The sequence below is a fragment of the Neltuma alba genome, unplaced genomic scaffold (genome assembly GCF_004799145.2).
Source record: "Neltuma alba isolate B1F8T4 unplaced genomic scaffold, ASM479914v2 tig00012154_pilon, whole genome shotgun sequence".
Taxonomy (NCBI): Eukaryota; Viridiplantae; Streptophyta; class Magnoliopsida; order Fabales; family Fabaceae; genus Neltuma; species Neltuma alba.
The window spans coordinates 26,120-50,008 of NW_021636702.1; the positions used below are offsets into that span (position 1 = coordinate 26,120).

Below are 23,889 nucleotides of genomic sequence, written 5' to 3' on the forward strand. Positions count from 1 at the left end.
ACAAAAAAATTTAAAAAAAAAAACAGAGAGAGAGAGCACATTATTGTAGAGTTTTGCGTCCTCCAATAATTCGATTGAACTTTTTTTTTCCTTCAGAAATAAAGAAAGTCTCATTAGCGTTTTCTTTAGGTCGGACCGATGAGACTGTCCACAGTATTTTGTAGTTCTTTGAGTTCTTGCTACAAGTTTTTCAGGAAAAAATAAATAAATAAATGAAACATCAAATGACAGACCAACTTTTTTATTTAAAAAAAAAAAACAACGCTATTGGGAATTATGTTTTTTCCTTGGGGGCTATCTGAAATTTTCTCTCTCTCTCTTTTTTTTGTTGATAAGATAACCCTTCTTTTTGAGATTTCTGGGAAAAGCCCTGTAGCTGTGGATTGCAATATACGCACTGTGCTTGAAGTAATCCGTGTGTGCGGAGTATTTCATAATCTTAATATGGAAGCCTAAGTTAGGGGGAGTTTGGTATGCTGAAGAAACACTTGCAATTTTTTTTTAAATATAAATGGAGAGAAAACTCTTCTTACATATTTATCGCATTTCGTAGAATCATTTCTAAAATACTCATCCAAGTACTCCCTTAAACATGCAATATTAAGAACATGAGGTGAAGCAACCAATCCGGTTTCAATACAACCTCCCCCTCCCCCCACGCCCAACCTAGTTTAGCTTGGGAAATCTGGCTTGCCGTGTGGGTTGGATAAGTTGACCGCTTTGTTTTTAATACGGAATTGTGAGTGGAAGAATCAGGTAAGTATTCAAAATATTTTATTTTGATAATATTTTACTTTTAGCCTTATGCGTATTATCAATTATAATTGGGCATAATATATGCTGTAACCTTTTCAGTGTTTAAGGTTTGCCGGTACCATATTATCAATTGTAATCGGACATGAATATTTTCATTTGAAAGTTTTAATATGTAATTTCTTTGAATGATGAATTTACTTTCTTAACAAGTGTTAGCAACAAAATTATCTTTTAAATTCTGTATCTACTAAAATAAAAAAAATTAATCACATATGCGGGAAAAAAAATCAACCTAAATGTGGACCATCTAAAACTAATTTAAATAAAGAGGAGCATTATGTTGACATTTTTACGTACCTAACATCTTCTTACCTGGGGGGCACGTTTCACGCTCATCAATGTAATGAGCACGAAACCTCCTTCCCAGGTCAGAAGAAGATGCAGAAGTGTCAATATGGGCAGTCCAGATCAGCCCTGCTCAACGTCAAAATTCGATGCCATTCATTTCCCAAAATCCTATAAAAGGCATCTGAAGGTTGAGGTGGAGGAGGAGAGAGGCCACGATGGGGAACAATGTCCATTCTTTACACATATCCAGGGTCCTTGCAACTATGGCCATCGGGTTTTTGGCCGGATATGTCTTTGCTTTCATGTTTCCCAGTGGCTTCTTCCCTTCTAATACAATCCCCTTTGGCAATGACAATCTCCTGGAATCCAACATTCAGGTTCTCCTATATTTCATCTTCCTGCCTCTTTCCGTCTTTATTTCTGCATAGAGACTTCATTGAATTGGCATTATTTCCAATTCAGAGAAAACTCTTGCATGCTCGGGAAGTGTCACGTCATTCATACTTTCTCCAATAAAAATCTTCTAGTTCGTCTTTTTGCGTTTCTCACAGCCCACCGATCTCTCTTCATGACCCATTATCATGGATAGAAATATGTGGGACTCACAAAAAAGACAACTGGAGCGTTTTTATTAGAGAGAGCGTAGATGACGTGGCAAGAATTTCTCCTTACCTTTTATGCTAGCATTCTAATGCAATTGGTACATGATCGGTTCCCCCCCAACCCCCAACCCCAAGTTTTCTGCTTAGAGATCATGTCACTTGGGTTTCCAGATCTTTTTGTCAATCTGGTGGTTTCTTTGTCTGATGGATCTAATGAACGGATGGATGTGAACTTCTAACACATGATGAAATAGTTGAGAGGTTAAATAGGTTGCTTTCATATGTAATATCTGTGTATAGGTGAATCCACATGGGTTTGCTGGGGCTAAAATAGCACTTTGCATGCTTTCCATTTCCAAGGCTCAAAGGAGCGGCCAAAGCAGAACCCAAAACGCACGGCAGCGTTTGGGGATGAGACACTTATCTTTTCTTATTTCTTTTTTATTTTTAAAAGAAAAAATTATTTATTTTATTTTTGTTTGTTTATTGTATTCAGGATTCTAAAATATTTTTTTAGTAGAATTCAGTTTTATAAATTAATTAATTTTTAGCACATATAGAGTTTTTTTTTCCAGTTAGTGAGTACTACTTAAAAAAATATTTTAGTATGATTAATTTAGGATACGGTGTGTTATGATAAAAATACTTCAAGATGTTAGATCCACTAAAAATAAATTAAATTTAGGATATTGGTGTTATTGAAAAATATTTAGGATATTGAATGCAATAAAAATAAATGGATTTATGATATTTAGTGTTACTAAAAAAAATTACTGAACGAATTAAAAATTGATAAATTTAGAATGCAGTGCTATTTGGAAAAATACTTTAAAGTATTAGATATACTAAAAATTAATTAATTTAAAATGATGGTACTGCTAAATAATATTCCAAGTGCTAGATAGGGGTGTTTAAAATAGTTTTGTCCCGACCCAGACCATATTGGGACGGGACGAACACATGACAAACTAGGACGAGACAAAAAATAGGGTTGGGACGAGACGGAGTCGCTCGATTCATCGCAGTCCCATTCTGGTAGTAATATTTTTTTATTTTTTAATCTTATTATAATTATTAAATGTTAAAAAGTACAAAATATTTAAAGCATGTGTGATACAAAATATTTATATTTGTAGCTCTTACCACATATTTAGTTAAATGATTATCATTTATTTAGAGTTTTTATAGTTGCTTATGATTTTTGGAATGATGAAAATGAATTTTAAAATTATTATACCTATTATTATTTATTTGAACTTTTATTTAAGATAACTAAGCCAAAAAAGTAAAAAAAGAAAAGAAAAAGATGCCTTTAAAAAGGCTAAACCCAAAAAATAAAACTTAAAAAGAAAAAAAAAATTCATTACAATAGCTTAGTCATAAGGCAAATTTTTCTTTTTTTTTAAAAAAAAAAAGCAAAACGAGACGTCCTAGTCCTGTCTCGTCCTAGTTCATCGGGACAGATTTTCTATCGTGTCTATGTTTATCGGGACGGGACCAGGATTAACTTGTCCCAGTTCAGTTCCATCTCCTAAACACCCCTAATACTAGGTATAAATTAATCCAGATAAATAAAAGATTAAAAACTTATTAAAAGGGGCCTCTCATGCCTTTTTATATGCTTCTTTTTCACCACGTCTTCCGATGGCAGGCAAATTCGACTGAATGCGAATCATCAAATCAAGTCAACATGTTGAAATCAGAGTTTGCGGCAATATCAGAGGAAAACACTCAGCTAAAAAAACAGGTCAAGGAGTTGACTGAAAGGCTTCAGCTGGCAAAGCAAGAGAGTGATGAGGCTCAAAATCAGTCTCTTGCATTGGCTGAACAGTCGAAAACTGGACCTTTTGGTACTGTTAAGGGATTAAGAACTAACCCTACTGTTGTTCCTGATGAATCAGTGAACCCAAGATTGGCAAAGATATTAGAGAAAGTAGCAGTTCAAAGAGAGCTTATAGTTGTCCTTGCAAATACCAAAGTGAAGGAGATGTTGGAAATTTGGTTCACCAGCATCAAGAGAGTTGGTATAACCAATTACCTGGTGTATGCTTTAGATGAAGAAATCTCAAAATTTTGTGAGTCAAATCAGGTTCCAGTGTACAAGAGAGATCCAGATGAAGCTATTGATTCCATTGGAAGAAATGGACGCGGTGATCAGATTTCTGGGCTTAAATTTCGCGTTCTTAGAGAATTTTTGCAGCTAGGATATAGTGTTCTTCTATCAGATGTTGACGTTGTGTATCTGCAAAATCCTTTTGATCATCTGATCCGGGATTCAGATATAGAGTCCATGAGTGATGGTCATGATAATAGGACTGCTTATATGTATAATGACATCTTTGATGACCCTACAATGGGTTGGTCTCGATATGTTCATACTGTGAGGATATGGGTTTTCAACTCTGGTTTCTTCTATATCAGACCCACAATCCCTTCAATTGAACTTCTGGATCGTGTAGCCGCTCGACTTTCCAGGGAGGATGCTTGGGACCAGGTTGTTTTCAACGAAGAACTCTTTTATCCCTCGCATCCTGGCTACATTGGGCTTCATGCTTCCAAAAGAACAATGGATATCTACCTCTTTATGAACAGCAACGTTCTGTTCAAGACTGTGAGGAAGGATGCTAACCTTAGAAAACTTAGACCGGTAATTATCCACATAAACTACCACCCAGATAAGCTTCCACGACTGAAGGCTGTTGTTGAGTACTACGTGAATGGGAAGCAGGATGCTCTCGAACCTTTTCCTGATGGCACACCCAGGTGAAGCCGGGTTGTCCCCTTCAAATATGTTTGTGCTTTTTTCTTATTTCTTTCTTTTCGTCGTTTTATTTCAACCTGTATTCAAATTGGAATGAATTGCAATTTATTGGTATGACATCAAACAGACCCCATCAATTGACTTTTTAGTTTCTATGGTCAAGTAAGATTTTCTTTTGAAGCCTTCTCTTCATTTCTCTTCCTTCTATCTCATCAACATCAGATTAACTTTGAAATGAAAGGCAAAATCCTTATGAGACATATTGAGCCGTTGATATATAGAAAGCTCTATGTTTCCTAAAGCAATTGAAAGAAAGTGTCATCATTGGCGATTTGTGAAAGAAACCAGGTCTTTTAATTGTGAAGATTATGCACCTAAATCTTGTATGTCACTGCAGAGTCCCTCATGCCTTATAAATTTGAGCACAAGAAAAAAAATGCACATCTCATAAAGCAAACCCTAAAAAGAATTTCAAGGGGATTGTGTTTAAACAGATGAAAATAAAAGCAGATGAACCACTCCAAAATTAAATAAATACTTTTTGTGGGAATTAACTTTAGAGAAGCGAGAATGTCAAAATCGTTTCTACTATTTACTTTCTATTTTGGAGATTTTACAATTTAAGCCGTAAACCATTACCTCTAGTCTCTAAGGATGAATAATTAATAAAACAATATACTTACAAAATTCTTCTGTCATTAAATGAAAGGATTAATATAATTTTTGATCCATCAAATTTGTATGAATTGTAGTTTTAGTTCATCAAGTTTCAAACAATAGATTTTGATTTTTAATAAGTAAAATAATTTACGTCTTTATTAAATTATAGAAACTAATATTTGAAACAGAAAAAGCTTGAGGGACAAAAAACTAAGTTTGAAAGTTGAAGAATCAAAACTAAAATTAGGATAAATTTAAAAGACAAAAAATTATATTAATAAAAAAAACAAAAGGTATATAGCCCTATGTCAAGATTGGCCGGTAACGCCAATTGATGGATTTTGATCGGTTGCTTCCGTGACTATCTTTGGGTTTACTTCAGAAGTGATTCTACCTGGCTTGGTGGCCACAAGATCGGCAATTATTTCTGGTCCATACTCCTCAATGTGACCTCCCTGTCCAACCCCCAATCACCCCAAAAACGAAATTTTGAAAATGGAATTAGCAGCAGTGATCTTGGAGGGGAGGGGGGGAGCTTACTCTGGTCGTTTTTGGAAAAGATGCTGTTCGACTTAAAATTCTAAGCTTACTCTAGTTTACTCCTTCAGATTGATGTTTTTTTTTTACACCCCTATCTTTACCTTTAATTATTAAAAAGACAACAGTTAAGTATAAGTTTAGAGAATGTAACAGTAAATCTAGAAGCTTTTTGGTCTTAAATACATTGAAATTATTACGTTAGTAATAAAAAAATTCGGAAGCATTTATCGTCCGTCATTTTGATCAAAACATGTCTTTAAATTGCATTAAAGATTAGATTTGTTTTACAAGAAGAAAGTGATGCAGAGAAAAGTGAACCCTGGTTATTTGACATGACTATAAAATACTTTAATAATTTAAAAATGGTAAATGACAGCTGAATTAGTGTTTAAATGACATACCTCAATGGAGTCGTTTGAACGAGAGAGCTGCATACAATCCTTAGAAAGTCTCATTGGCTTTCTCTTCAAAGCGGAATTTTCGCGGATAAGATTGTCCATAGTATTTTGTACTTCTTCAAGTTCTTGCTACAAGTTTTTGAGAAAAAACAAATAAGCAAAACATCAAACGATAGACCAACATTAAAAAAATACAATGGTTTTTGTAAAAACTGCCACTTATATAATAACAATAAAAACAGAGAGAGCACACGTTATTGTAGAGTTTTGCGTCCTCCAATAATTCAATTAAACTTTTTTCTCATTAGCTTTTTCTTTAGGGCGGAATTTTCACCGATAAGATTGTCCACAGTATTTTGTAGTTCTTTGAGTTCTTGCCACAAGTTTTTGGAGAAAAAAATAAATAAAGGGAGAATTACAATCAAGTCCCAGAAAAGAAAAAAAAAACAAGTTCCAGAGGTTGTTATTCTCCACTATAGGACTTATTATTACAAGCTACTCAGATTGTTATTGGGACCTTTTAATAATTATTTTTTTTCTGTGGGACTTGATTGTAATTCTCCCATAAATAAATAAATGAAACATCAAATGATAGACCAACTTTTTAAAAAAATAAAAACAACGCTATTGGGAATTATGTTTTTTCCGTGGGGGCTATCTGAAATTTTCTTTTATAGTTTTTTTTTTTTTGGGTGATAAGATAACCCTTCTTTTTGAGATTTCTGGGAAAAGCTCGGCAACTGTGCATTCCAATATACGCACTGTGCTTGAAGTAATCCGTGTGTGTGGAGTATTTCATGATCTTAATATGGAAGCCTAAGTTAGGGGGAGTTTGGTATACTGAAGAAACACTTGCAAAAAATTTTTTTTATATAAATGGAGAGAAAACTCTTTATTTCTAAAATACTCATTCAAGTATTTCCTTAAACATGCAATACTAAGAACACGAGGTGAAGCAACCAATCCGGTTTCAATCCAAACTTTTTTATTTTCCCCCCAACCTACTTTAGCTTGGGAAATCTGGCTTGCCGTGTGGGTTGGATAAGTTGACCACTTTGTTTTTAATACGGAATTGTGAATGAAAGAATCAGGTAAGTATTTAAAATATTTTATTTTGATAACGTTTTACTTTTAGCCTTATACGTATTATCAATTATAATTGGGCATAATATGCTGTAACCTTTTCAATGTTTAAGGCTTGCCGGTACCATATTATCAATTGTAATCGGACATGAATATTTTTATTTGAAAGTTTTAATATGTAATTTCTTTCAGTGATGAATTTACTTTGTTAAAAAGTGTTAGCAACAAAATTATCTTTATTTTAAATTCTGTATCTATTAAAATAAAAAATTAATCACAGTATGCAAAAAAATAAAACTAAATAGGTGGACCATCTAAAACTAATTTAAATAAAGAGGAGCATTATGTTGACATTTTTACGTACCTAACATCTTCTTACCTGGGGGGCACGTTTCACGCTCATCAATGTAATGAGCACGAAACCTCCTTCCCAGGTCAGAAGAAGATGCAGAAGTGTCAATATGGGCAGTCCAGATCAGCCCTGCTCAACGTCAAAATTCGATGCCATTCATTTCCCAAAATCCTATAAAAGGCATCTGAAGGTTGAGGTGGAGGAGGAGAGAGGCCACGATGGGGAACAATGTCCATTCTTTACACATATCCAGGGTCCTTGCAACTATGGCCATCGGGTTTTTGGCCGGATATGTCTTTGCTTTCATGTTTCCCAGTGGCTTCTTCCCTTCTAATACAATCCCCTTTGGCAATGACAATCTCCTGGAATCCAACATTCAGGTTCTCCTATATTTCATCTTTCTGCCTCTTTCCGTCTTTATTTCTGCATAGAGACTTCAGTGAATTGGCATTATTTCCAATGCAGAGAAAACTCTTGCATGCTCGGGAAGTGTCACGTCATTCATACTTTCTCCAATAAAAATCTTCTAGTTCGTCTTTTTACGTTTCTCACAGCCCACAAATTTCTATTCATGACCCATTATCATCGATAGAAATATGGGGGAATCGTAAAAAAGACAACTGCAGCGTTTTTATTGGAGAGAGCATCGATGACGTGGCAAGAATTTCTCCTTACTTTTTATGCTAGCATTCGATTGGTACATGATCCCAAGTTTTCTGCTTAGAGAAATATCACTCTGGTTTCCATATCTTTTTGTCTAACTGGTAGTTCCTTTGATGAATCTAATGAATGGATGGATCTGACCTCTTAACACACGATGAAATAGTTGAGAGGTTAAATAAGTTGCTTTCATATGCAATGTCTGTGTATAGGTGAATTCACATAGGTCTGCTGGGGCTAAAATAGCACTTTGTATGCTTTCTATTTCCAAGGCTCCAAGGAGGGGCCAAAGCAGAATGCTCATCCCCCAAAACGCACGGCAGCGTTTGGGAATCATACACCTATCTTTCTTTTTTGAAAAGAAAATTTTATTTATTTTATTTTATATTTGTTTGTTGTATTCATAATTCTAAAATATTTTTTTGATAACATTCAGTTTTATTAATTAATTAATTTTTAGCTCATCCAGATTTTTCCCAGTTAGTGAGTACTGCTTAAAAAATATTTTAGTATGCTGTCATATTAAAAATTAATTAATTTAGGATATTGTGTTATGGTAAAAATACTTCAGGATGTTAGATACACTAAAAATAAATTAAATTTAGGACATTGGTGCTATTGAAAAAAATACTTGGGATATTGAATGCAATAAAAATAAATGTATTTATGATATTTAGTGTTACTAAAAAAATATTATTGAACTTGTTAAAATTAATAAATTTAAATACTGTGCTATTGGAAAAATATTTTAAAGTGTTCGATATACTAATAATTAATTGATTTAAGATGATAGTGTTGCTAAAAAAATTCTAAGTACTAGATAGGAGTATTCAAAATAGTCTATCCTGACTCCAATCATATTGGGATGGGATGGCCCGTGACAAACGGGATGGGATGGGACAAGGTCGTCCCATCCCAATCGCGTCTTAGTAGTAATGTTTTTTCATTTTTTTATCTTCTTATATTTATTAAATGCTAAAAACGCAAAATGTTTAAAACATGTGTAATACAAAATGTTTATTTTTTTAGCTTTTAGTGTATATGTAATTAAATGTTTATAATTTATTTAGAGTTTCTATAATTGGTTATGATTTTTGGAATGATGAAAATTAATTTTAGAGTTATTATATTACTTATTATTATTTATTTGGTCTTTTATTTAAGATGGCTAAACTCAAAAAATAATTGGAAAAAAAAAAGAAGAAAAAGATGCTTTTAAAAGGGCTAAGCCCAAAAAACTAGAACTTGAAAGGGAAAAAAAATTCATTACGATAACCTAACCATAAGGCAAAATGTTTTTTTTTTAAAAAAGCATGTCTTGTCCTAATCGAGACCGAGATAATACCATGACGAGATGGAACGAGATACAAGACAGATTTTTTATCATGTCTATGTTCATAGGAAGGGGACCGAGACACACTTGTCCTAGTTTCGTTCCGTCCCGTCCTATAAACAGTGCTAGTAATATATGTAAATTAATCCAAATAAATAAAAGATAAAAAAAAACTTATTAAAAAGGTCCCTTCATGCCTTGCTTTATATGCTTCTTTTTCACAACGCCTTCTTATGGCAGGCAAATTCAACTGAATGCGAATCATCAAATCAAGTCAACATGTTGAAATCAGAGTTTGCGGCAATATCAGAGGAAAACACTCAGCTCAAAAAACAGGTCAGGGAGTTGACTGAAAGGCTTCAGCTAGCAAAGCAAGAGAGTGATCAGGCTCAAAATCAGTCTCTTGCATTGGCTAAACGGCCTAAAGCTGGACCTTTTGGTACTGTTAAGGGATTAAGAACTAACCCTACTGTTGTTCCTGATGAATCTGTGAACCCAAGATTAGCAAAGATATTAGAGAAAGTAGCAATTCAAAGAGAGCTTATAGTTGCCCTTGCAAATGCCAACGTGAAGGAGATGCTGGAAATTTGGTTCACCGGCATAAAGAGAGTTGGTATAACCAATTATCTGGTGGTTGCTTTAGATGAAGAAATCTCAAAATTTTGCGAGTCAAAACAGGTTCCAGTGTACAAGAGAGATCCAGATGAAGGTATTGATTCCATTGGAAGAAATGGAGACAATCATGCGGTTTCTGGGCTTAAATTTCGTGTGCTTAGAGAATTTCTGCAGCTCGGATATGGTGTTCTTCTATCAGATGTTGACATTATCTATCTGCAAAATCCTTTTGATCATCTGATCCGGGATTCAGATATAGAGTCCATGAGTGATGGTCATAATAATATGACTGCTTATATGTATAATGACATCTTTGATGACGCTACAATGGGTTGGTCTCGTTATGTTCATACTGTGAGGATATGGGTTTTCAACTCTGGTTTCTTCTATATCAGACCCACAATCCCTTCAATCGAACTTCTCGATCGTGTGGCCACCCGACTTTCCATGCAGAGGGCTTGGGACCAGGCTGTTTTCAATAGAAGAACTCTTTTATCCCTCACATCCTGGCTACATCGGGCTTCATGCTTCCAAAAGAACAATGGATATCTACCTCTTCATGAACAGCAACATTCTATTCAAGACTGTGAGGAAGGATGCTAATCTCAGAAAATTTAGACCGGTAATTATTCACGTAAACTACCACCCAGATAAGCTTCCGCGAATGAAGGCCATTGTTGAGTACTACGTGAATGGGAAGCAAGATGCTCTCCAACCTTTCCCTGATGGCACGGCTGGGTGAAGTCTGTTGCCCCCTTCAAATATGTTTGTGCTTTTTCCTGCTTTCTTTCTTTTCTTCGTTTTATTTCAACCCTTCTTCAAATTGGGATTAGTTGCAATTTATTGGTATGACATACAAACCCCATCAATTGACTTTTTAGTTTTTATGGTCAAGATTTTCTTTTAAGCCTTCTCTTGATTTCTCTTCCTTCTATCTCGTCAACTTCAAATTAATTTTGAAAGGGCAAATTCGTATGAGCTATATTGAGCCGTTGATATACAAAAAGCTCTATGTTTTGCAAAACAACTGAAAGAAAGTGTCATCATTGGCGATTTGTCAAAGGAACCAGGTCTTTCAGTTGTGAAGGTTATGCACCTAAATCTTGTATGTCACTGCAGGGTCCCTCATGCCTTATTTGAGCACAAGAAAAAAAAATCCACATCTCATAAAGCAAACCCAATAAAGAATTTCAAGGGGATTGTGTTTTTTTTTTTTGGAGCAAAATCAAGGGGATTGTGTTTAAACAGATGAAAATAAAAGCAGATGAACAACTACAAAATTAAATAAATACGTTTTGTGGAAATTAGATTTAGAGAAGCGAGAATGTCAAAATGGTTTCTATTTTTTACTTTCTACTTTGGAGATTTTACAATCTAAGCCGCAAACCATCACATCTAGTCTATGAGAATGAATAATTAATAAAATAATATACTTACAACATTCTTCTGTCGTTAAATAAAAAGATTAATATAATTTTTGATTCATCAAGTCTGTATCAATTTTGGTTTTAGTTCATCAAGTTTCAAATCATAGATTTTGATCCCCTTAATGAACAAAATGGTCTAGGTTTTTATTAAATTATAGGAACTAATATTTTAAATGGAAAAAAAAAACTTGAGGGACAAAAAATTAAGTTTGAAACTTGAGAAATCAAAACTAAAATAAGAATAAACTTAAAGAACAAAAAATTATATTAATAAAAGGCAAAAAATATATGGCCCTATCCAGTAACTAGAGTTAACACTGGCCGGTAACTTCAATTGATGGATTTTGATCGGCTGCTTCCTTCACTATCTTTGGGCTTACTTCAGAAGTGATTCTACCTGGCTTGGTGGCCACAAGATCGGCAATCATTTCTGGTCCATACTCCTCAATGAGACCTCTCTGTCCAACCACCAATCACCCCAAAAACGAAATTTTGAAAATGGAATTAGCAGCAGTAATCTTAGAAAGGGGTTTTTTGGGGGGGGGGGGGAGCTTACTCTGGTCGTTTTTGGAAAAGATGCTGTTCGAGTTAAAATTCTAAGCTTGCTCTTGTTTACTCCTTTAGATTGAGTTGTTTTCTTTCTTTTGGGTTACAAGAACGAGTTATTTAATTATTAAAAAGACAACAGTTAAGTTTAGAGAATGTAACAGTAAATCTAGAAGCTTTTTGGTCTTAAATACATTGAAACTATCACGTTAGTAATAAAAAATTCGGAAGCATTTATCGTCCGTCATGTTGATCGAAACATGTGTATGGAACACTGATACGAAAGCACCATAAGCAATAAGACGACAACATTTTCAACAGTATTTGACATCATCCAAAAGTGAAGAGGATTTTACACCCCCAGTACCTTTACCTTTATCCGGGTCTGCAAAATATCAGTGTGTCTTTTCTATAGTAACTTCAAGTTGTTATACCAAATACGAGGATTTTAATATTGCAATACTTTTATACAGGGCAATATACCCCCCACCGAAAAAAAAAAAACAAAAACAAAGAGATGAAACAGCCAAATGACTTCTCAAGTGAGAATCTCAATTTATCTAGAGATAATCGTAATTTCAAATTGCATTCAAGATTAGATTTGTTTTACAAGAAGAAAGTGATGCAGAGAGAAGTGAACCTTGGTTATTTGACATGACTATAAACTACTTTAATAATTTGAAAATGGTAAATGACAGCTAGAGTTTAAATGACAAACCTCAATGGAGTCGTTTGAACCAGAGAGCTCCATACAATCCTCGGAAAGTCTCATTAGCTTTCGCTTCAGTGCGGAATTTTCGCGGATAAGATTGTCCACAGTATTTTGTAGTTCTTCAAGTTCTTGCTGCAAGTTTTTGAGAAAAAACAAATAAGTAAAGCATCAAACGATGGACCAACATTAAAAAAATACAATGCTTTTTGTAAAAACTGCTACTTATATAACAACAACAATAATTCTACAGTGGCCACAATAGATGTCCTTAGCTGTTTTAATACATTATTAGCTCCCTCTTGCTTGAAAAAGAAAAACGGTGCCGGCAGTTCTAAACACATGCATGGAGTTCAATTACATAAATGTTTTAATACATTATTAGCTCCCTCTTGCTTGGGGGGGGGGGGGGGGGAAGGCTTCTGCAGCCTTGTTGAGTGCTCATAATTTTTCATTACTATGGCTAGAAGTTCGATCATCAATAAAGGAAACTAAAATAACATGCCTTTTGATCACTTGTGAATGCTATAAAAATTGGCAGAACCAGTTTATGTGTGGAAGACAAGCAGGACTACCATAATACAAATATTGTAAATGTTGGGCTATGGGGAGAAAATAAAACCACTTCGAGCAATATTTCACATACATCAAATATATGCATACCTGCTTGCGTATTCTTGATCTTCGCGCTGATTCCCTGTTTAACTGTCTTTTTCTTTCTCTTCTTATTTCGTCCTCTTCCTACAGAAAGAGATGCAGCCTAGTAGGAAACAGCAACAGTGCAAAGAGGAACTGACCGGAGGAACCTTGGGTACCGTTTGGTACGAAGCATTGAAAATAAGGGATAAGGATTGGAATTGAGATTGAAAAAATAGTGTTTAGCATGAGACATTACTTATTATATGGGATTAGACAAACCCATGTATGTGGGTTGAGAAATACTACGGGAGAAAGGTGTATTTCCCAATCTTACTTCCATGGGTTTGCCTAATCCCATATAACAAATAATTACTCATTCTAAAGACTTTTTTAATGGTTTTTTTCAATTGCAATCCCAGCCCTATCCCTCATTTTCAATGCTTCGTACCAAACGGGATCTCAAGAATTTAATCATGAGTAATTATCAGTGCAGTCTCAATAGCCAGAACACTAATTTTACAATGATAATAACATACCAATGCTCATAAATAACGAGGAATGAAGCACACCGAGAGAGATCCATATCAAAATAACACATGAAAAATTAGAGAAGGTGAACCAAAATAACTACTTTGAAGATCATTTGCACCGTAAGCAGAAAAACATAACAGGGCAGTTAACGCTGCAGAATGCAGATGCATCCCCATCAAGGATATTATTCAAATAGTTGAATTAATTACACTATAAACTATAGATGCCCTGACTAAATATTTACTTCAGATTTTCCTTCACAGAAGTGAAGATAATTTTTTTTCCTAGAGGAAAAAAATAATGAATTAATCTCAATTCTCAATCCTTACTCTGTGCAGCATCATACGCATCTGATACAGGAGTTCAGATTCAGTATTCTTAACTATGTTCTCTCTCTATGTTTAACACTAAACATGCAGCTAATCCTTGTATACAAGCCTTGTGATTGGAAGTGAGATGACAATCCGTAAACAAATCATCTCAGTTTGTACTCAAATAGTGAGTACTGGTGCAGTAGGCAGTTGAAAGTGACAGTTGGCCAGGCTTCTCATTTGATTTTCTCTGCGTTTGAGTAAATCCACCAAATACGGTCTACCCTGGAAAGGGTAGTTATAAAAGCCACTAAGGAGTGATATGGACAAAAAGAAAAGTTTATAGTACCAGCTTAGAAAGTTGGGGCTTAGCCTCAGTTACATTGCTTCGCAAGTTGGCCTTCAGTTCAGCAGAATTAACGGCAACAGCCTCCAATGCAGAATCTCTATTCACATGATCAGGATTCCAGTTTTCAGTATCAGTAGCCTCCTTCTCAGCAGCATCACCTACTCAAGAAATGAACCATCAGACTATGGATATTCTATCTCTCTGACAAATAGAAATATATGAACTCCAAACATACCATTAGCAAGCATCGAATTGCTTCGCTGCTTCTTAATAAAATATTCCTGCAGTAGAAGGGACTGAATTGGACCATCTCATGAGAAGATACTAACAATGTCAAACTATACAAGCAAAGAATTAGTCAATTTCAACAAGAATAGAAACTCAGTGGAGATCTTCACACATTGCTGTTAGTGTCATCAATGCCATGGCCTTCATCTGACGACACACACGACGGTCTATCTCTTGCACTGTCGGGCATTGAAGACCCATTACCACTTTCCCTTGATTTCCTAGGAATGATACTTCCAAGCTGTAAGCTCTCATCGCATAATGTCCTTGAATCAATTTCCTTCTCATTGGAAATACATTGTTCTCTTTCTGAAACTGTCAAGACCGCACCCTGATGAAAATGCAAAGGCATTTGATATGCATGAATAAATGAATACATGATAATGGACAAATACACTCGCTCTCTTTTTTTTTTTTTTGGGGGGGGGGGGTAACAATCAGAAAGAATGTAGACTGAGTCCATTATAATTCCTAATACTACCCCACCCCATAGGAGAAAAGGAAGTGCCAATAAATGCTTAGAAAACAATTGGAGTACAGTGAACGTTTTCATGATTACATTAGATGCAACAAGACGACTGGAGAGACTCCTGTTATTATGCTGAGTTTCATATTGAAGTGCTATGCCGTATTTCTGTAAGAAAAGACAACAAAACCAAACAAAAATAAAGGACGTGAGTTTCCAATCTACTAGGAAGAGCAAGCAACATGCTCTAAGAAGTGCGAATATACATATATACTACCTGATTTGTCCAAATGCTAGGATGAAGGGAGAATTCGGCTGTATATGAATTCACAAAAGGTGTTGCAGTAGACTCGGAATTGTGGTATTCCTATTTAAAAGTGATTAAGACTTCAGAGCTTTAGCTCTTTCGGTATACATAAGAAATAAAGTATCAATAATCAATAATACTAATATATCTTGATTCAACTAGTATACTGGTTAGACCTGTATGGGAGTAGACCAATGTGGTGGAAAAGATTTATCCAAAGCTTCCTGTCAGCAAACAAGATGGCAACGACAAAATATAGTAAATATGAGCAGACTGCAAATAGGAGAATTTAGTTGGCATGGTTCTTAGCGTGTTTACAGACATCTTGAGTTATCAAAGTTTGGCAGGGGGTAGCACATCTGTTGGATTCTTCAGTCTCCATCAAACTCAAGTAGCATATGAACTTAGCAGCCGCCTAAATTGTCAACCGCTTGTTGAATCTAATAGTAATGTCTATAGAACGAGATAAAGAACTGGGTCAGCTCATATGGACCAATAATTTAATTGTGCTAGGAAGAAATACGGATGCTTCTAAGTCCAAAAACCAAAGCTACTTCACTTTCCATGCATTGTCCCTCAGGCAAAATAATAATAATTTTTTTTTTTTTTAGGTTCATCAATTAACGGGCCTAATTCACCCTTGTTAGGATTATTTCTCACTACATTATTATGACTGATAGATTTCACAGGTCAAAAAAATCAGATTAATAATTGGCACGGAGCATGAATTTTAGTTTTCTTGAAGTGTGGCAAAATGTTCCGTCCTTAAATGCAGCTAGAAATAGTAAAAGAAAAGCGCTAGGTAGTATTGGCATTAACGCAAGAGACACAACAAACTGTAAGGTGTTAAGTACTGTTTATGTGTTGTGTCGTGATTCATACAAGTGTCAAACACTCTTACAAGTAAATGTGCTTTTGTTTGCCCTTGCTTCATAAAATGAAACTATCTTCGTTTTACATGTTACTTAATGCGAACCATATTCTCTCTCCAGCTCCAATTCCTCTATGGTCTATTCATAATGGATTATAAAATTCAAGGTGAACGTTAGTGACCCAAGCTAAGCTCATGAAAATACCAGCAACAATGGGCAACCTAAAATCCTCTTTTCAGTGGCTGCAGCAAAGCCCTAAACTGCATTTAGCCTATCATCCGTTTGCGAAATAAATTTCCGGTTTCGAAATTAGTTAAAGGGAAATTTCTCTCCCATCAAAATAAATGGAAATAAAAAGGTACAGTAATAATAATAAAAACAACTATCATCACAAGGTAGCCCCATTAAACAATCCAAATGGTTAGAACAAATCAGAGACCAAAATTGTTGAATTGCTGGCTATGACTACATATTGCAACCAAATGGAATTTTGTACGGGTACTGCCACGACTACATATTGCAACCAAGGATTGCAGCTGGGGGGGAATAAAGTGTAACGCATACAAAGTGAGTGAAATCCAGAAAAAGATTTGAGCAATTAACGAGCAGAAAACGCCCGAAAATCCAGCTACATATGTTCATATAAGGAACCCGAATAAAGTAAACAAACATGTCTGGATTGCCGAAGCAGAAAAATGTGCGGGAAGAAAGATGAATGGAAATAAGATAGAAGTTCAAAAGAGAAGACCAAACAAACAAACAAAAAAGCTGAAATAGGTGTTAACTGAAAGAGTGGAAAATCTAGGGAAAAGGATGAAAGGAGAGAGCGAGAGGTTGAAGAGAGAGGGAAACCTGAGCCTGTGTGGCGCGAAAGAGAAGCCCGCTGCTGCGACGGTTTTCCTATTCGAGCTTGTTTGTATTGGTGTAGCGGTCCGTATATCTTTTTATCTTTCTATTGATAAATACAAATTTTTTAATCAAGAAATTATATGTGAGATGTAAAACTAAGAGAGAGAAAAACAAGAGAGAATTACAATCAAGTCCTATAAAAGATAAATAATTACTAAAAAGTTTTAATAACAACCTTAACAGCTTATAATGACAAGTTTTATAGTGAGAATGACAACCTCTGGGACTTGTTTTTTAATTGTTTTTCTTGTTTGGGATCTTATTGTAATTCTTTCAAAAAATAATTACAAATCATCATTATATTAGTAGTACTATTCTACTACCTCCGATCTTTAATATAAGATCCCGTTTGACTTTTAGTTTGGTCCTAATTATAAGACCCCAATCCATTTTATCTATCATATTTGTACATTTTTTTTCAAGATAATCCTTCTAATAATGATAGTTATAACCAATATATTTAATTAGTAAGGATATTTTAGAAATAACAACACTTATTTATTACAAATAACTAACTTAACTTACTTCCTTAATCTTCTCAAATTAGTCAACTGGGTCTTATAATTAGGACCGGAGGTAGTATTTAAAAAGCGAGTATGGCCGTCCCCACACATATTTGACTTTGATAGCTTTTGAATGCAATTTTAGGCTAGGATCTTAGGTTGGATTAGGAAGGCGATTTCCTTTATAAATGTGTATATTATAGTAGTAGTACATTATCTTGTTGGGAAAAAGACAGAAAAATGCACCTCCAACTCCAAAAGCTCAGAAACGTCCGCCCAATTCCACAAATCCCATTTTGGTACCATGAGACCAAATTGGGATTATTATGTGAAAGAAAAAGACCACATTGCCCTTCATTTTAAATATTATTTTTAAAATATCACAGCCCCAACTGGCCGGCCGGTCACCGGAGCTCCGGCAGCGGCGGTCACCGGAGCTCCGGCGACCAGCCGACAATTGGTCACCGGAGCTCCGGCGGTCGGAAATTTTTTTTTGAAAATTTTTACAACTTCAATATAACGGTTAACAACTTTTGTAATGCTATTAACAACTTTAGTATAGCAATTAACAACAGCTTTTCTGGGAAATTCAACAAACTCCGGCGACTGGAAACAATTATTTTGAAAATTTTTACAACTCCAATATAACCGTTAACAACTTTTGTAATGCCATTCACAACTTCAATATAGCAATTAACAACAGCTTTTCTGGGAAATTCAACAAACTCCGGTGACCGGAAACAATTTTTTGAAAATTTTTACAACTTCAGTATAGCGGTTAACAACTTTTGTAACCCTATTAACAACTTCAGTATAGCGGTTAACAACAGGTTTTTTCAACCGCTATACTGAAGTTGTTAACCGCTATACTGAAGTTGTTAATAGGGTTACAAAAGTTGTTAACCGTTATACTGAAGTTGTAAAAATTTTCAAAAAAATTGTTTCCGGTCACCGGAGTTTGTTGAATTTCCCATAAAAGCTGTTGTTAATTGCTATATTGAAGTTGTGAATGGCATTATAAAAGTTGTTAACGGTTATATTGGAGTTGTAAAAATTTTCAACTTCAGTATAACGTTCACAATTACGTTTTTTTTGAAAATTTTTACAACTCCAATATAACGGTTAACAACTTTGATATAGCAGTTAACAACAAGTTTTTAAATTCAAAACGTGACATTTTTATAACTTCAGTAATGCCTTTAACAAACTCAAAAACCTGTTGTTAACCGCTATACTGAAGTTGTTAATAGGCTTACAAAAGTTGTTAACCGCTATATTGAAGTTGTAAAAATTTTCAAAAAAATTGTTTCCGGTCGCTGGAGTTTGTTGAATTTCCCAGAAAAGCTGTTGTTAATTGCTATATTGAAGTTGTGAATGGCATTATAAAAGTTTTTAACCGTTATATTGGAGTTGTAAAAATTTTCAACTTCAGTATAACGTTAACAATTATGTTTTTTTGAAAATTTTTACAACTCCAATATAACGGTTAACAACTTTGATATAGCAGTTAACAACAAGTTTTTAAATTCAAAAAGTGACATTTTTATAACTTCAGTAATGCCTTTAACAAACTCAAAAACCTGTTGTTAACCGCTATACTGAAGTTGTTAATAGGCTTACAAAAGTTGTTAACCGCTATATTGAAGTTGTAAAAATTTTTAAAAAAATTATTTCCGGTCGTTGGAGTTTGTTGAATTTCCTAGAAAACTTGTTGTTAATTGCTATATTGAAGTTGTTAATAGCATTATAAAAATTGTTAACCGTTATATTGGAGTTGTAAAAATTTTCAACTTCAGTATAACGTTAACAATTACGTTTTTTTGAAAATTTTTACAACTCCAATATAACGGTTAACAATTTTGATATAGCAGTTAACAACAAGTTTTTCGAAAAATTCAAAAAGTGGCTTTTTTATAACTTCAGTAATGCCTTTAACAAACTCAAAAACCTGTTGTTAACCACTATACTGAAGTTGTTAATAGGCTTACAAAAGTTGTTAACCGTTATATTGAAGTTGTAAAAATTTTCAAAAAAATTGTTTCCGGTCGCTTGAGTTTGTTGTTGTTAACCGCTATACTGAAGTTGTTAATAGGGTTACAAAAGTTGTTAACCGCTGTACTGAAGTTGTAAAAATTTTCAAAAAAATTGTTTCCGGTCGCCGGAGTTTGTTGAATTTCTCAGAAAAGCTGTTGTTAATTGCTATATTGAAGTTGTGAATGACATTACAAAAGTTGTTAACGGTTATATTAAAGTTGTAAAAATTTTCAAAATAATTGTTTTCGGTCGTCGGAGTTTGTTGAATTTTCCAGAAAAGCTGTTGTTAATTGCTATACTGAAGTTGTTAATAGCATTACAAAAGTTGTTAACCGTTATATTGAAGTTGTAAAAATTTTCAAAAAAAAAAATTCCGACCGCTGGAGCTCCGGTGACCGCCGCTGCCGGAGGTCCGGTGACCGGCCAGCCAGTAGGGGCTGTGATATTTTAAAAATAATATTTAAAATGAAGGGCAATGTGGTCTTTTCCTTTCACATAATAATCTCAATTTGGTCTCATGGTACCAAAATGGGATTTGTGGAATTGGGCGGACGTTTCTGGGCTTTTAGAGTTGGAGGTGCATTTTTCTGTCTTTTTCCCTATCTTGTTTGTTAAATAATAAATTTAAAAAGATAAGATATCTTCCCAAGCATGAGGATAACTTTTTAAATTAGTGATTGGCCAGAAAAACTTTTTAAAATTAGTGGTAAATTTTTATTATTTGTGAGTTAAATAAATGAGAACGGTTTAATAAGATGATGCATGAAAAAAAAAACAAAAATATTACAAGCTCACAATACAAGAGCGCACTCGCAATATTATCCAATCCTCAGTTCCCAGAATAAATAATATTTTATATTTTTACCATCAAATTATTATTTTGTCTTTGAAAATAAATAGTTTCAGCGTTTGTCAAATTTTATCTTCGGACTTGGCAGATTTAAATTTTAAAGTATAAAATAGTAATAAAACTGTATAAAAATATTAAAAGCCGTAATTTGTCGCCAGCATTTGAGCTTGCTGGTTTTTTCGAGTGACTGAATTGAATGTTCCTGCAACGTTAGAGGATGAAATCCCGAAATCGGATGATGCGAAGGATAATCCTGAAACGGATTCAGGGGTGCTGCAATGGAAACCGAAAATGGAAACAGAAGAAGGAACAGTCTGGTGCGGTGCGGTGCGGTACGGTAGACCCTCTCACTGAATTTTACTCCGCACCACGTGGCGTTTCACGAATCTCGCTGGGTCTCAAAATGCATTTTGGAAAAAGTTACGGGGCTTTTGATCATAAAAATTGGGAGAGTTGTTTATTCTTATTTATAAATCAAATTCTAATCACAAGTGGTTGGGACATGTGCGGGATTACTTTTTTATTTGAGGCTTTATATATACTCTTTTCTTGAAAAATACTTTTCTGATTCTAAATATAATATCCCTATATACATTATAAAAAGTGTCCTATATTTATATTTGGGAGGAATAATATTTTTAGAACATTGAATGAAAAATATGACATTAATTAAATTTGTTACTTGTTAATAAAATTGAGATGTGTGGGCCACAACACTCTGACACAAGTCACATGGTAATGAAATTGAGTTATGGTCTTGCATGAAAATGTTATGAATACAAATGTAAGGAGAATATTTAATTTAAGAAATTTAGCTTACTGGGAAGTTATTTTGACTTATAAATCATATCATATTGTCTCTGGCACCGCAAATCAATATGATAATAGGCCTATTTAGAATAATGTTCAAAATTACTTATAAGCATGTTTCATATAAGTCGGGATAAAACTTCTCTCGCATATTTACTTCGTATTTCGTAAATTATAATTGAAAAGTTATTTATAAGTTATTTTGAACAAATCTAATAAATTTAGCATATTTGTGAATTTTAATTATGAGATGTTGAATTTTATAATAATTGAACTACAAATTGAATAATGAACCTTATATTAAGGACTAGAGGTAATATTATTTCTAGGTCAAGTGGATATTATAAAACTTATTGTTATTTATCTCTACTTTTACTTTCAAGGGCTGATGGGAGTGTTGTCCCTTTTAAATCCTTGCCCTCCCACCTGCCTTTTGCGGACATGAAATAGACCGCATGTACCCATCTAGTTCAATTACAACAGACAGGGAATGATATTTTTTTATCTTACTTACAGGGTAGTATAAAAATTTCTTGTATGAATAAGAAGGAAGTTAAAAAATTATTAAATTTTAAAGTAAAGTTAACAAATTTCAAAGTTTTTCTTGATACGTATGAACAATATTTAAAGTGACTTATAAATAAGATTAGAAGAGTGTGTCTAATTATGCAAACTGATTTGATTTGCTAAGTATGTTCAAATCTTTGGGTCAATAGACTAGCGGACCTACGTAAATAGTGGGTGTAATGCTGCCTCATTTTGTATGCTTATTGACAGCCTTTTGTTTTTCTGTAAATAAAAAAGAAGCATGAATAATTGTAGAGTATCGTCCTACTTTGTATGAATTATATAGACTTTCTCTCTATTTTAAAAATATACGGTTTAGTCTAATTAGTTAAAACTACTAAAAAGATTATAAAAATATTATTTTTAACTTAAATTTATACTATAATAAATTTTATTTACTATTTTACCCCTCATTGTAATAAACTTCTAAATTATCTTTTTATAGTCACACAAATTTTACTCGGTCAGGGTGAACATAAAAGACTTAATTAAAATTTTAATTAATTTGTTCAATAAATATATACAGTTCACTGAATAGGTTTAAAAATTTCTGTAACAAAAGATGTGTTAAAAAATTTTGAATTATAAATTTAAATAATTTATAAAATCTTTTAAATTTAAATCACTTAAACTTTATGATAAACAAAAACTATATATTTAAAATATATTTTTACAATTTAAAAGAAATCAAAGTAAATAATTTCTAATGAATATGATAAAAAATTAACATTATAAAATTTTATGATTTAAATCAAAATTAATAAATTTTATAACATATCAGAAATTTTAAAAATATGTGTACGAGACTTATTTTTTGAAAAATATAAATGTTTAAATAATTATTAAGGTAAAAAGGGATGTTTTAGTCAAAAGATAATTTAAAATCAAACTTAACGGTGAACTAGCAATTTAGGTAGATGAAAGTAAAATCTTAAATGTAAGAAGCAGATTTGTATAATATACGTTTTAATTTTAAATAAGGTTATACATTTTTAAAATAGAAGAGAAGCTTGTACAATTGAGGTAAGATAGATTAGCATATTTTACTCGTGATTATATTTATAAGGTGAAGAATGGGACAACTAGATATGTTTTTTTTTTTTTTAAACCAGGGTCAAAATGATATTAAAACGAAGTAGTATTTGCAGGGTACATACTGAAACAAATCAACAGAAAGCATATTAAAATAAAAAAATAATAATCTATGGAAATAATATTAAACTTACTCAACAGTGCTCCCTTCATGTTAAACCCCTCAAGAGAGAAAAGATTGCTCCCTTGATTGTTTGTATCTAAATAAAATTAACTTATACTATTTTTTATTTTTAATATAAGAGTTAGTTAGATAATTAATGTGATTATAAATATAAGATTCGTTAGATATTTAATTTGATCATAAATATAACACTTTAATCTACCGTGTCCTTAATATTTATTTATTTTCTCTTCAAATAATTTTTATAGTGATTACATATGTTAAAAAACAATTAACAAAAATAATTCATATACACATAATTAATAAGAATAATTTATAAAAAATAAAATATATTTATTATAAATAATCATCTGATACAGTTTCTTGTAATTGATGTCTTAAAATTCTGTCCGCCATCATTTCCCTCCTGCCACGAATCTGGTGATAATTCATCGGCCAGAGGAACCT

At 33.4% G+C, this 23,889-nt stretch overlaps 2 protein-coding genes, 1 long non-coding RNA gene and 1 pseudogene across 4 annotated transcripts; 2 read left to right on the top strand and 2 right to left on the bottom strand.

Moving 5' to 3' along the window:
- The first annotated feature begins 1,319 nt into the window (after positions 1–1,319).
- Positions 1,320–4,473, top strand: LOC114723779 (arabinosyltransferase RRA2-like). Its single transcript, XM_028910020.1, has 2 exons — positions 1,320–1,481; positions 3,358–4,473. The coding sequence occupies exons 1-2, from the start codon at positions 1,320–1,322 to the stop codon at positions 4,471–4,473; spliced, it is 1,278 nt and encodes a 425-aa protein (XP_028765853.1).
- Positions 4,474–7,718: 3,245 nt separating this feature from the next.
- LOC114723780 (arabinosyltransferase RRA2-like) lies at positions 7,719–10,850 on the top strand (annotated as a pseudogene).
- A 927-nt stretch (positions 10,851–11,777) lies between these two features.
- LOC114723811 (G-box-binding factor 1) lies at positions 11,778–15,724 on the bottom strand. The gene is made up of 8 exons (XM_028910051.1): positions 15,652–15,724; positions 15,468–15,542; positions 15,021–15,239; positions 14,856–14,901; positions 14,621–14,778; positions 13,454–13,531; positions 12,800–12,925; positions 11,778–11,993 (listed from the first exon to the last, which is right to left on the bottom strand). Exons 3-8 carry the CDS (start codon positions 15,096–15,098, stop codon positions 11,847–11,849), a joined length of 633 nt encoding a protein of 210 aa, XP_028765884.1. The 5' UTR covers positions 15,099–15,239; positions 15,468–15,542; positions 15,652–15,724; the 3' UTR covers positions 11,778–11,846.
- A 101-nt stretch (positions 15,725–15,825) lies between these two features.
- On the bottom strand, positions 15,826–17,454 carry LOC114723750 (uncharacterized). 2 transcript variants are annotated; one of them, XR_003738261.1, is made up of 3 exons: positions 17,406–17,454; positions 16,004–16,134; positions 15,826–15,905 (listed from the first exon to the last, which is right to left on the bottom strand). It is a non-coding gene; the product is annotated as an uncharacterized LOC114723750 (long non-coding RNA). The 2 variants fall into 2 exon arrangements; XR_003738260.1 differs by lacking the exon at positions 17,406–17,454 and adding an exon at positions 16,758–16,851.
- Between the last annotated feature and the right edge of the window lie 6,435 nt (positions 17,455–23,889).